We start from the raw sequence: 13877 nt of genomic DNA on the forward strand, positions 1-13877 counted from the left end.
CGAGGTTTCAGCTGTGTTTTTCAGAAGGTAAAAATCAAATGCAAAACCAGCTGGAATATAGACTGCAGTCATCCTCTCCCCTTAAGAGACTGCATTTATGCATACATCACTTTTGAAAATTAAGTCTTTCAGCATCGTGTATAGAACTATCTCAAAGACTCTTATAGCTAAAATTTGCTTCTCTAGTCAGCAGGAAGAATTGGCCGTTTTGAAAAGTGATCAGTCCTGCTACTCTGACTGCTGCTGTGTCAGCTTAGAACACTTACATTGTTGCTTCAAGCTGCAGCAAAATTAACTGGAAGAGGGGAGCTATCGATGGCCCTGGTTACTGCAGCTATTTAAGCCCACCCCTGAAGTCATGGAGCACCTTCTCTTGTGCCTGCAGTCAGATTTACATTAGGAAATCACAGCCCCCTGCTTGGGCAAGGATCAGCTTGCACCTAGCACTGGTGACCTCTCCATTTTGCAGACAGTGACTGCTGAACTGGAACTTGAACAGCAGCCTCCCCTGACTCAAGTGCCATTTATTTGTATCCTGAAAAGCAGATGAGTAAGTAAGGGGCCATGTCAATTCCTAACATACACAATAAGAAGGCAGAAATGCCCAGTTGTGGTTTTGTTCCCCCACTCCCAATCACAGAATATATTTCAGTCATCTTAGGGACAGGATTCCCTTGCAGCTCCCTCAGGGTTTAAAATAGTCAAAAGGGTCAGAACCTGAAATTTGTCTGTTCCGTTTATCTGTTAAGTGAAAGAGAACGTGTTTAAGGCCCTGTTCAAATTATTACCAGAGTACCATGAAAGAACTAACCCTACAAATTGGCATGTTAAATGATGTTTGCTGATTCTACCCTAGATGGCTCTTTTTCTGCTTTATTTTTTTTTAAATGAGAGTACGGTATTTACTGAAAAGAAATTTGTTCACCATTTATTACCCTCTTTTGCTCAAGCTGTGTAATGAAGTTGATGGGACACCTCTGATGACAGCATATGCTCTTTAAATAAAATACTTAAAGCCAAATAGACCACTCTTGCATAGTAGCTAAAACAGGCAGCTTTCACCGTTCTTCAGGCTGTGGAATTCTTTGCTGTATTTTTCCATTTCAACCAATTGCTTAACTGCACATGGTTAAAAAACCACAAAGCAAAACTTCTGTATTTGCAATAGAGAGACTTATGTGGGTCAAAAGATCTTGGAAAATCCCTAGAGGCTGCTGTTCTATTCATCCTTCACACTCTGGTAAGTATTTCTACATCTGTCAATGGATTCTGAATTAAGGGACTGATGCTAATTCATGACTTACACTCGGAGTAAATAATTTTATTTAATCAAGCATGGCGGCAACAAAATATTAGATAAGCATCTGTCTGCAGTGTAAGCGGACACATTTGTGTTGCTGAAGTGTTCCCATAGGAACACAGGATCCACTGCTCACATCTCATTCCTTCCTTAAGCAGTAACCCCACATGGCCAGAGAGCACAGTGTTAGCAGCACCTGACAAGGCAGACGTGTGTAAGCAGCCTGGTAGATGCAAGGAAGCTGGTATATGGACACAAGAAGATGCAATTATTATGGGCAGCCATAAATCAAATACAGCTCTTCAGCATACACCGAGGTGAAACATAAGCCAGATGAAGTGATTCAAGCTCTCTCAAACTGTTCTGTAACCAACTTCATTAACTTTGCTTCTTAGATGAAGCATGGCCAGCAAAATAAACTTAACTTTACTGGAACAGCTATGTAATAACAATCTCAACTGCAAACCAATATACTTTTTTCTAAGGCTCCTACTGACATGGCATCTGACTTGCACTTGTTTTATTCTTTCCACATTTGTGTGGCGTGCAATACCTCAAAGGTGAAACTTTTCCAGGTTACATCACACCCATAGAGAGATATCATGAGCTTTTGTAAAGTTAACTAGTGTTTTCATAAGGCTGCAGTGGAAGACTGAAGCCTAACTGGACATAAGTGTCACGTAACATAATGGCCAGATTCCAAAATCATCTTGTTTTAAGAAACAGGAAATAATCCTATCTGAAGGCTAACAGATGCAGCTGCAACACAGAAGAGAGATTGTGAGGGCTAACACATTACTTTTCATAAGAAAAGCAAGAGGTTTATTCCTTGTAATAGTGTGCTTAATGTGAACTTGTAATCATTCATCTTGAGGCAACACCCCTCCACCCCCAAAACATTTTATGAGAAGGCTTTGCTTACGAGAACGTACAGACTTCAGTAACAACTTCTAGCCATCTCTTACTTGTTAACAAAACCGTATCAATGAGTAACAATTTCTTCCTCCAGTATTTCAGAAAACTTAGTTTGAAAGTTAAACATTTCTCTATCAAGGTCTAATAGCAACATTCAAATTCAGATTTGTTAACAGTCCACTCTAAACACAGTTCTTGTTGTCAGCTGGCCCTGAAATCACCCCAGTTTTATTCTGGGACAGAACTGCCTGTGTGCTTCTCTGTTCTTTCCTGGAGATCAGAGTCTGGATACTCGGTAAGATCCAAAGTCAGTACTCGACTGAACATGAAGTCGTCATGCTGAAAAAAGGAAGGATCGTACAACTTAAAACATTTCTGTAATTTGAAATCAGCATTTCATAAATGACTGAGATACAATAATGAGCTTGAGTTACCAAGATGATCTTTTCATCGAGCCAGTGCATGCAGTTATTTCTGAACACAAAGGAGCTCAAATCCAGCAATACAATTATGTACATGATTCACTGCAGTAACACGTGGTGGGTAAAATCAGCTTACACTGAGGTGAAACATAAGCCAGCTCCGTAAGAAACTTCAACAAAAACCAGCATGGATTATTTAGCCAAATTTGGTGATGATTATTACCTCTGGACACACTCCAATCAATGCGTCTGCTTTCGAGTAGAACTCTTCCTTCAGAGAAATAACTATCATTTGAAGCTCCTCATGGGCTTGATCCCTAATGAAACTCGATACCTTTGTAAAGAAGTCAAATATTTCCATAAGTTAGTTCTGGCAGACTTAAACCATGCTGTGATTAGGCAACGATGAGGAAAGAACCGAACTACGTTAGCTGCAGAATCCAGTCATTAATTCAGTTATGAAATCATCAGGATAAAATGAGAAATGAAACCATCTTACGACAGATACTTTGCACGTTCTTGGGACACCCTCTCAGCTTTGCTGCCTTTTGAAAACACATAAGAAAATAATCACTCACTCCAGTGAATAAAGCTGTAGAAAAAGGCCAGTGCCAATGAAAAATAATTCACTTAATATAACTCCAAAGGAAGGTGGAAATTCCTGAACGAGGAAAAAAGCGTGAAAAGGTTGTTACTGGCTGTATGCTAAGATCTTTAATATGTATTAGTTCGCTGCAGACAGCAACATTTTTTCAATGATCTGCTAACTAAAGGTACAAATATGAAGTTCTAAATTGGTGACTGATTAAGACAGTACCCCACAATATAAATTAAATGCTGAATAAAGGAAAACCAGCACATTTTTAATTAAGCTTTTGTCTGCACAGTTTTATCTACATGTGATGGGAGTCACTGTTTATTAATGGACAAAGTGCCTTCAGTGAGTTTCGTAATTCACATTCACTTTACGTTATAATTACAAGTAAATAACTGGGGATCTGCTTTAGTAAATCCTTAAACTGAAAGAATGGAAAGAAAAAGACTTGGAACTGAGCATAAAACCCAGATACCAGTTAATACTAGCAACATAAAATTTTCCATGTACCATCTTTGCTCTCTTGCAATATTTAATTCCTCTGAAGGTTTTGGTGCTTTCCAGCAACAACCGCATCTTCACAGGATCAAAGAACCATTTAGGTTGGAAAAGACCTTTAAGGTCATAAAGTCCAACTGTAAACCTAACACTGCCAAGTCCGCCACTAAACCATGTCCCTAAGCACCACATCTACACGTCTTCTAAACACCTCCAGGGATGGTGACTCCACCACTTCCCTGGGCAGCCTGTTCCAATGCTTGATAAGCCTTTCAGTGAAGAATTTTTTCCTAATATCCCACCTAAACCTCCCCGGCGCAATCTCAGGCCATTTTGTCTTGTCCTGTCACTTGAGAGAAGGGACTGACACCCACCTCACAACAGCCTCCTTTCAGGTAGTTGTAGAGAGTGCTAAGGTCTCCCCCCAGCTTCCTCTTCTCCAGGCGGAACAACCCCAGTTCCCTTAGCGGCTCCTAACAAGACCTGTTCTCCAGACCCTTCACGGGCTTTGCTGCCCTTCTCTGGACAAGCTCCAGCACCTCAGCGCCTTTCCTGTAGCGAGGGGCCCAAAACTGCACACGGTATTAGAGGTGCGGCCTCACCAGTGCCGAGTACAGGGGGACGATCGCTTCCCTGCTCCGGCTGGCCACACTATTTCTGATACAAGCCAGAATGCTGTTGGCCGCCTTGGCCACCTGGGCACACTGCTGGCTCACATTCAGCCAGCCATCGACCAGTACCCCCAGGCCCTTTTCCAGCAGGCAGCTTTCCAGCCACAGCCTTTGCCTCACCCGCTAGGCAAGTCACCCGGCCAGAGGAGGAGATCAGGTCAGCCAAGCAGGACCTGCCTGTCACAAGCCCATGCTGACTGGGCCTAATTGCCTGGTCGTCCTGTACGTGCCCCGTGATGGCACTCAAGATGATCTGCTCCATAACCTTCCCCGGCACTGAGGTCAGGCTGACAGGCCTCTAGTTCCCCAGATCATCCTTCCAGCCCTTTTTGTGGATGGATGTCACGTTTGCTAAATTCCAGACCTCCCTGCTTAGCCAGGACTGCTGACAACTGATTGAAAGTGGCTTGGTGAGCACTTCCACCAGTTCCCTCAGTACCCCTGGGTGGATCCCTTGGGGCCCCACAGACTTGTGTGTGTCTAAGTGGTGTAACAGGTCACTAACCATTTCCCCTTGGATTGCGGGGGCTTCATTCTGCTCCCCGACCCTGTCTTCCAGCTGAGGGGGCGGGGTACTTGCAGATCACTGCAATTTTGCTTTTGCTCAGGCTGCAATTTAAGACACTTTTCACACAGGCTTAAAGAATAATATAACTCTCCTTATAACAATACCTAGATAGATGTTGAAGCCAATTAAAGAATTTTCTAGGAAACCACTATTTTGTCACCCTCTTCCTGCACTGCATGGGCAGCTGCTCTCCAAGCATATTCTACATCACAGCCTGTATCACAGGTTGCTTGCTTCATGTCGCTTATGTGAAAAGAGCAGCCTTTTCAGTAATCCTGCCCCTGTTCTTTATTTTCTTGATCACACATCTTAAAAACACACGTTACTGCTGCTGATGTGTCAGATGAAATATGAAATCCTGAGCTGTCTACTACAGAGGTACCCTCCAAGCAAACTCTGGTGTACTTGGCACATCACAGTTAACTCCATTACAAAATTAAAAGGAAAAAAAAAAAAAAAAAAGGAAAAAAAAGTTTCGTATTTATAAAACTAATATGTTTGTTAGGCTCTGCCAAGACTGACGGCACTACTAATGCAAGTAGAAATATAGGTTGGTCTTACTTTCTGTGGAAAATAATGTTTCCATAGAAGAAAACGCAAGCACATGTGGAGATCCCCGATTCCTCTCCTACATACAATCTCCTTGTGCTGAGTTTCCTCCTCCAAGAGACTGACAGCTACAGTTGGCAATCTTTACTGTTTGTATTCTATCATAAGTTTTTGTTACAGGAATAGTTATTAGCAAAAGGGGAAAGAGAAACTGAGAGGAGGACAGGAAGCTTTTTCATCAGGTGACTGCAATGATGGGAGTGACAGCCCTTAACTGGTGTTAATGTAAAAATACTTCAAGGCCAATTATATAAAACAAATACTCCAATGATAGAATGACTTGATTTTCAACATGCAGGCACAGCCTTTCTGCTTCTTAGAGGTAAGCAAACTCAACAGCCTTAACCATTCCAATCAAACAATTCACAAGAGACCTTTGTGTCAGATTGTACCACATGCGCTCACGCGGCATAGTTTCAACCTCCTGACCTATGTTCTCAACTTCACAATCTGAGGACTGATTAAAACACGCTGAAATTTATGAATTTAAACCTAGCTCTCATCTAACATCTCATACAACCACTATTTCATTCCTAAACCCAGTAGGTTTTAAAACAGGCTAAGACAGTGTAATCAATCTCTTGATCCCAACAACCTGTAATCAAAAGGAGCCATCCTTCTACAAAAAAAAAAAAAAAAAAAGATATAATTCCACTGTTGATAAAATGGTAAGGTGAAAGGGACCAACTTACTTTATCAATGTTTGTGTTATCCAGGGCAGCATCTATCTCATCTAAAACAAAAAACGGTGCTGGCCGAAAACTGTAGAAGAAGATACCATATTTTGAATTTAGATGCAAAAATGTTAATAAACACTCTAATTACTTTTGAGATTTACTTTAGCATAAAATTTTGATAGAAAGTAATGACAAGTAAAGAATAAAGGACCTCAGTAAATGTTTGGATACTCTAATAGCAGAATTTTTTACCATGTTTTAAGTGTAACACTGTCGATCTTCCTGCCATTTACTCAGCCACGTACTTGGATAATACCACAACATTTCTTTACCTGTGTATAGCAAACACAAGAGCCAGAGCTGCCACAGACTTTTCGCCTCCTGACAAGCTGTCCATTGGCATAAAGCGTTTTCCCGGAGCCACGCAGTTAAAACCAATGCCTTCCAGATAAGGCTCCTCAGGATTTTCAGGACTAAGGAATGCCTGGAAATATATACATTTCACTATTAACAGTGACATTTATAAAATTTTTTATGATTTTTTTTTTTTTAGGTTTAAATATCGACTGGGCTAGTGTTGAAACTGCTAAGTTGGCTTCATTTGTACGAAACACCTGTTCATCTAGACTGAAGAGCAGTGCTATAAAACTTCCCAGCGAGTATGCCTTTGGTAATGAACCATGAGCTAGGAGCCTAATTAACAAAACCACTTAGGAAAAGGCTCCACATATTTGTTATTTACAAACTTTCAACTACTAAAGAAACTTGATTTCAGCATCTTTTATGATGTAACTGCTTTTATTTTTTTTTAAAGTATTAAAATTTTAGACTTCAAAAGCCGTTTTCTTTTTTGTTTGGAAGTAAATATACTTCCAAAATTACATTTCTTTTTTTTTTTGTGAAAGGTTAGTTTTACAAAATCTATCTTTGAGCTGGAGAAAGATTTTAATACAGCTAGGCTTTCTCTATACTTTCTATCCTGGCTCCCGCATCCACAAATTAAAAGCATTCTTTTAAAGGAACGGCCATTTTACCAAACCATTAAAAAGTATGGGGAGATACGCTAACTGCTACATGGTTTCATTTTCCAATTAAACAGAAGAGACAATAAAATAATAGTCTCTTCTCCTCTGCACAAGTGGATACAGATGAAAGAAAAATTTCCACAGTTGACTCATTTCACATGGCTCCTCTCAGATCACAGATACAGAGGAAGAAAACCAAACAAACCGCTACGTGTACTTTGATTTAAAATAATTTCTGTGGTAAATAGCTCAGGAAGTAAGATACAGTGCTTGCAATATCTTTGTTTTGTTGAAGGGATGCATATTTTCCTCTTTTTCTCTGCTAAGAGAATGCCTGTCATTGTTCTTGCAATGTTCTTCAAGCTGTAAACACGTCAAGTGTCTTGCAATGCAACTCCCAGTTCTATGCCACTGCACAGATCTACGGAACTTCTCAGATGCATGGACACTGCTAGCAAAAATCATCTGTATCTTACTAGGGTACATACACTCCATGCTCATCAAGTTATGACAGGAATGACACTTCTGTCTGCGCAGAAGAAGAATGGAAGAGAACCGGTGGCAAGCCCAGCAGCGAATCTGCGTATGTGTGATTTCTTAAGCAGTAGTTTATTTTAACGTAGTTCTAACACACAATGTGCTGATGAAATAAATTTTACTGAGCAATATATTCAGTGCTCTGAGTCCAGAATCTCTGGAAGTTAAACTCACTCAGTCTATCAAAGCTTCTCTTTTTTGGACTGGATAGTAAAGTATTTATTATTAAATGTTATTATGATAATAATATTAAGAAACAGTAATTTTAATATTAAGAAATGTTAATGTAAACAATTGTTAAGGTTGCTTAAAAAGCATCTGTTCCAGCTGCAGCCTACACCACCTCCGCTGATGGCAAAACTCAGAGCTAACCCCTTCCTTAGCTAACGAGAGCCATCACCACAGACAGAGCCATCTGCACTCTTCCAGTGCAGTCAGACCAGCTTCCATCAGCCGCTGCGTCAGTACCTAGCAGGCAGTTTTAGCTTCCCAGCAGACCACAGGGTAACCTCTTGGCCAGGTTACTGCTACAGCTCAAATCAAGGCACAGCATCACAGACCTCAGAAAGAAAGCATCCAACTGATTCTTTTTGGCAATGCATCTGGAAAATACTGGTTGTTTCAGAGTGATGCAAAGTCAAGACCTGCCTGATGTTTAGTCTAGGGTAGAAGGTATGTGCCCAGTAATCATGAAGAGAGAAATGCTTTATTATCCTGTCCAACACAGAAGCAGAAAGGAAACATTTAAAGATATTTAAGGTGTTCACCGAGTATCTGACTCTGAGGGAAAACACAAAATCCGAAGTGTAAGACAGACGAGTTCAAGCCTGAGCCCTTTAACTGTTCAACCATCTACAGAATCCGATGTAACCAAAGCATCTGGGAGTTTCCTCTTTATTTTCAGCATTAATACTGGAACACTAGTAAAGATTAATGCAGTTGTGACACAATTTTTCTACAGGTTTCCTGAAAGCTGCAAACCTATTAAGTCTATCTTTTTAAACTATTTATCTAAGTAGGTATAAGGAGCTTCAAGACCTCATACAAAACACTAGCACTGAAATACTGACCTATGACTGTTAGTTTTATCTATACTAACGATTAACTGTTTTTAATTACTTATTGTTGGTATCACTAGATCTGTAAGCCAGTGTTATTTTTAAATGAAGTACTCAAATATATTTCACATTTATGTCATGATAATTGACAAGTCTGCTAAATACAGAGAGTAAAACTAACCCAAACGGAGTAGTTCCCAATTTTGTTAACACTCGAGATCACATTTCTCTGTCTAATACCAAGCACATTTTTGGCATATTACCAGTTCCTCCTCTCACACTGAAATTCTGAAATCTTTACTATTTGTGTAATTTTCTTCTTCAGGACTGAAACGGTCTTTGGAAACTAAAAGTGTTACAAAGTTCTCTTCTTCTAGATAACAAAGCATCAAGTAGGCCTTTTAAGCCAAGCACTTAAGAACAGGACTCACCTGAGCACTACTGTTTCTGCAAAGTTTCTTGTAGATCTGATCAATAGCTACGGAGGCATGCTCAAAGCACCGGCTAAAAAGCTCGTATCTCTTTTTTTTCACCTGTTCAAATTCTTGCTTGCATATTCGGGCCTCCCTTCTGCTGGTCTCAAAAGCTATGAAAAAAATTACTGAAATTACTCCATAATAAGCCTTTAAGCAAATACACAGAACAAGCACATGTTGTGTACCGTAACACGCATCAAGGAAAATATTTACCGCAGAAGGTTCTAATGCACATACAAGGAGCATACCAATATTCTGAGTTTCCTTCCAGATTTCAAACGGAGGCCCCAAAAACTGAAAAGTTTGGATGTATTCAATGTGCTCTGTGCCACAGTCATCTGGAGCAATGAACCAAATTCCTCTCCTAATTCTTTCTGTCAGCTGGGTAGCCTTAAGCAGAACCAGCACCTACCTGTTACAGCTTCAGAACTCCTTGGGTTTCTTAATATGTTAATGTCTGCAACGCTCTTTGAGGACACCAGTAATATCCCAGTAATGCTCACGTTTGAGTTCTGGACAACATAGATACGTTCCTTCAATTACTTAAGAAAAATTTTTAAGAGTTTTATGATTAAAGGCAGTAATTTTTAGAAAACAAGTAACAACACTTTATTTGGCCAACGAAGTATCTTTCCAATCATTCAAACTGTATTTCAATAAACTACTGCACAGTAAAGTGTATGTTAATAAACTGTTTGCATATAATTAAAAAGACAACAGAGGATAAACATTGAGTACAAAAAAATACCTTAATATCTGAAAGAAGCAAAGCCAGCAAGACAAACCCCAGAAAGAGGAATTTCAATTAGGGTGAAAAAACTCTCACAGTCACAAAAGAGATTAATAGGAAAGACTCAGTGTTACCATCTATTGTCTCTTGGAACTTGTCCCGAGCGATATGCAATTTCTCTACTGCTCTCAGGTTTGGAGCAGCTGTCTTCATTAAAGTAGTCTCTTTAGATTTTATTTCCTGCTGTATCTGGTTCAGATGATCCTCTATATCTTTATCAGATTCTAGGTCCTAAAGAAAAAAAATAAAAATAAGAGAGCAATAAAACTTGCTTTCAGGCTAGGACATTTCAACATATATGGCAAGCACTCATGGTTTCTGGAAGTAGTAGCCCAGTCATCTAAAAGCTTTAACTGGAAACACAACAAAACAAAAATCTCCACCCAGAGTCTTAGATCTCAGAATTAATTTACTAGGTCCTAAGCATTGTTCCAGAAGACCTTTAAAAACACACAACAAATTCCCTTCAGTCTAGAAGTCTGTGTTAAAATACAACACAGGAGGAGGATTAGCTGACTTCACTACTTGATTTGTTAAGAAAACCTTTGAAGACAGGTGCTTGATGAGTTCTTTGAGACCAGTTCCACTGATGACAGATTCATCTCTTCTCTGTACCTGCCCTCTGACATGTAATTATTCTCCTTATGATTAAAAAGGAAAAAAAATAAAATTACAAAAAACTGCTGAGAAAACATGACCTAATGGAGTGTTACAGAAGGAAGCATGATAACTCTCAGTCTCCAAAAATAATACTGAGAGAAGGTGGTACAACTCCCCTGGCAGCCCATCAGTGGTCTCTAGAGTTCCGAGTCATAACCTATAATGTTGGAACTTAAAAGGCAAAAAGTAAAGGAGGAAGGAAAAATCAGAGTTATATTTACTGTTTCTCCATTCTACTTTATGGTTTAGGCAAGCTTTAAAGTAAATTTATTTATATGGGAAGCTGACCTATCCACAAGTCCCATACATTAGTGCCATGCACGACTGCAAAACCAAAATACATACACACACTTAAGCTTAACAGTGTTTTTAATAAGTTTCATTTAAAGAATAAATAATTTCAACAAATAAAATATTTTAAATAAAAAAAAAAAAACTTGATCTCTAATAATTCCAAGAGAAAGACTACCTTCAGGTCTTCCGCTAGGCTGCTGTAGTCTATCTGAATTGCCTCTTCCCTTTCATAGATACTTGATGTTGTCTGAGTGCCTTCTGTTTCAGTTCCTAGCTATAAATACGAAGGACGTTCCAGTTCAGAAATTTGACATCGTTAACTTTTAAACTGTTAAAATAATACATTAAAGGGATATAAAAAAAGGAGCCAGTGGTAACATGGTATAAAGTAAACTTACTCCATTGCTCCTCCCTTAGCCAAAATGAAGTTAACAGTTAGTTAAGAGCCTATGAGTCTCCTTAAAAAAATGCACCTTTTATATGCAGCTGAAAACATCTGCTAATTTCACTTTGAAGCTAAGAAAGCAGCAGTAATTTATCTGGAATATATTTAGAACAATGTGGATACTGTGGACCTCCTGATTGGAAAGGATTTATGTTCCCATTAATTCATTCCCCTTGCAACTAAAGGCTCTGAAGTGTGGAAATCGAGGCATTTCTTCCGCTCAGTTGGCCTCAAAAGAAACGAGCAGCTACAGTTCTGTAGGACATAAGCCGCGTATCTTCTTGACGTTGTAATCCTGGATTTCAAACAGCTACTTTCCCCTGAATGAAACACATGCTGCATGTTGTTATTGGTCCCTTTCCTACCAAGGTTCTTTTTCAGAACCAAATCTTACTGGGCTTCTCAGTGATATTCATTAGGAATCAAAGTTGTTATTCCTACATCTCTTTCATCTCTTCCTCATTCATAAACGGTGAGAGCTGAGCTGCCTACATGCTGATGGTTAGTAGTCCTTCCCCTTCAAAGACTGCCTACCTCACACTGCCTTCATTTCGTCTTCTGACCCACTCATTCACAGCTATCCCTCCAACAAAAATACTTCATTCTAAGGAATTAGTTCAACAAGACTCCTTCCCAATTCACAGACTTGTTACAAGTCCTTCAAAACCCACAGCTCTTCTGTTTTCTAGCACTGGAGGAAGTTTGATTTCTCCTCACAAAAGATATGCTGGAAAAAACAGGAAGACTGAGAAAAAATAATAAGGGTCAATCCTCTGATAGCAGCAGGAGGCTATTTCAGCCTATCCCTGATTGCTGTGAATATCTACATCTACTGAAGACAAAAGGATGATTTCAGACAGCATTCATATTATGGATAATTAACCAAATATTCTCTCAACCCATGCACACACCACGTTTAGTTACAGTTGTGTATCAACCCCCATGTGTCCTATTCCATATATATATATCTAGAATACTCCTTCCTACCAATTTTCTTGTACCACAGTGATTTTACATATTTCACAGGAATACATTTCAAGAACAAGCAAAAATACTTGCAAACACCACTTCTGTCTACAAAATTAAGCAAAAATCATTCTCTTGAATGGATGAGGCCTGATCACGTGAGAACACTGTATTTATTTTAACAATACTATTTAACACAAACAGTCCTGGAAGGAAAAAATAAGTTATCTTTAAATTCAAGAGTGAATAATTGCTCCTCCGTGGTATCCATCTTCTGTGAACAATTTAACTACCTCTACTTCGCTGATGTCATCCAGTGATCCAGACAGGAGCTTTATTTTCAAGTCCTGCACCTTGCATTCAAGAAGCAAATTATGTCGCCTTAATCTCTTCTCTTCTAGAGAGGTTTCAAGAGCTGCAGCTTCCTTTTGTAATTTCATAGCTTCCCTACATTAAAAAAGGCACAAAACTATTAAAGAGCAGCAGCAGCACTGCCAGTAACACCCACAACCACGCAGCACGAAAAACAGTTGCCAAGCAGAAAGAGGGCTTTCTCCTCTGTAAGCTACACCAAACATAAAGGAAAATGGCACTTAACTTCTTCCACCCCCTTCGTTCTCCCAAATTGCTCAAGAGGGAGCTGGGAACGACATGCTATTCTAACACGCGAGCTAACACTCTGCTGTTCTGTGCTAACTCTTAACTCTATCACAAGGTAATGCCAGCAGCACGGACATAGCTTAGGTATACGAGTCCACACTACAGCACATTCAAACATCCACCTTTCCTAACTGCAGCTCTGCTCTGCTCGGCTGAACATGCATGGAGATTTGATCCTTTTAAAATTTAATCAAGTGTCTTTTACCACTACTCTATTTGAGATACACCTTGATTCTTCGTGACAATTTCCTTTGCTAGCATCAACTTGCTAAATAAGGCAGCCATAACAGTCGCATATTGTTAAAATCACATACTGTAAAATGAATTACTAGGCATATAAGTCTGTATAAAATTCCACACGTTTACCTAGCCATACTGTACCCATAAGTTGGGTTTTTTAAAACATAAATACGACTCCTGGTTATGAGACATTAAACACATCAAGAATAAACTGATGTATAACTTCATAACAAAACTGAAGTATAAGCTGTCCCCAAAGCAGTTGATTTAAAAGAACAGTAAGGACAAAAGAGTGATGTAAAATTAATACTAGTTTAAAGTATCCAGTACTTGAAAGGCCTGGAGAAAACTACAACACTGAAATCAGAGAAAAAAAAATTTGTCATTAATTGAACTAACTCTACTACTCAAATTAAAATACGAAACTACCAGCAAACTTCATATGCCCCCTCTCATCAAGGTGCAAGCTAA

General features: G+C 39.3%; 1 protein-coding gene across 1 annotated transcript in view; it reads right to left on the reverse strand.

The window, feature by feature from the left end:
- Positions 1-2443: 2443 nt before the first annotated feature.
- SMC1B (structural maintenance of chromosomes 1B) overlaps positions 2444-13877 on the reverse strand; it is a 35264-nt gene continuing 23830 nt past the window's right edge. The window contains exons 18-25 of the mRNA XM_086757746.1: positions 12800-12953; positions 11271-11369; positions 10216-10372; positions 9307-9461; positions 6588-6739; positions 6271-6340; positions 2861-2971; positions 2444-2554 (exon numbers count right to left, since the gene is read on the reverse strand). Coding sequence (XP_086613872.1) covers positions 2444-2554; positions 2861-2971; positions 6271-6340; positions 6588-6739; positions 9307-9461; positions 10216-10372; positions 11271-11369; positions 12800-12953 — 1009 coding nt within the window. The remainder of the gene's footprint in view (positions 2555-2860; positions 2972-6270; positions 6341-6587; positions 6740-9306; positions 9462-10215; positions 10373-11270; positions 11370-12799; positions 12954-13877) is intronic.

Source organism: Chlamydotis macqueenii, chromosome 1 (genome assembly GCF_036417535.1).
Source record: "Chlamydotis macqueenii isolate bChlMac1 chromosome 1, bChlMac1.mat, whole genome shotgun sequence".
NCBI lineage: Eukaryota > Metazoa > Chordata > Aves > Otidiformes > Otididae > Chlamydotis > Chlamydotis macqueenii.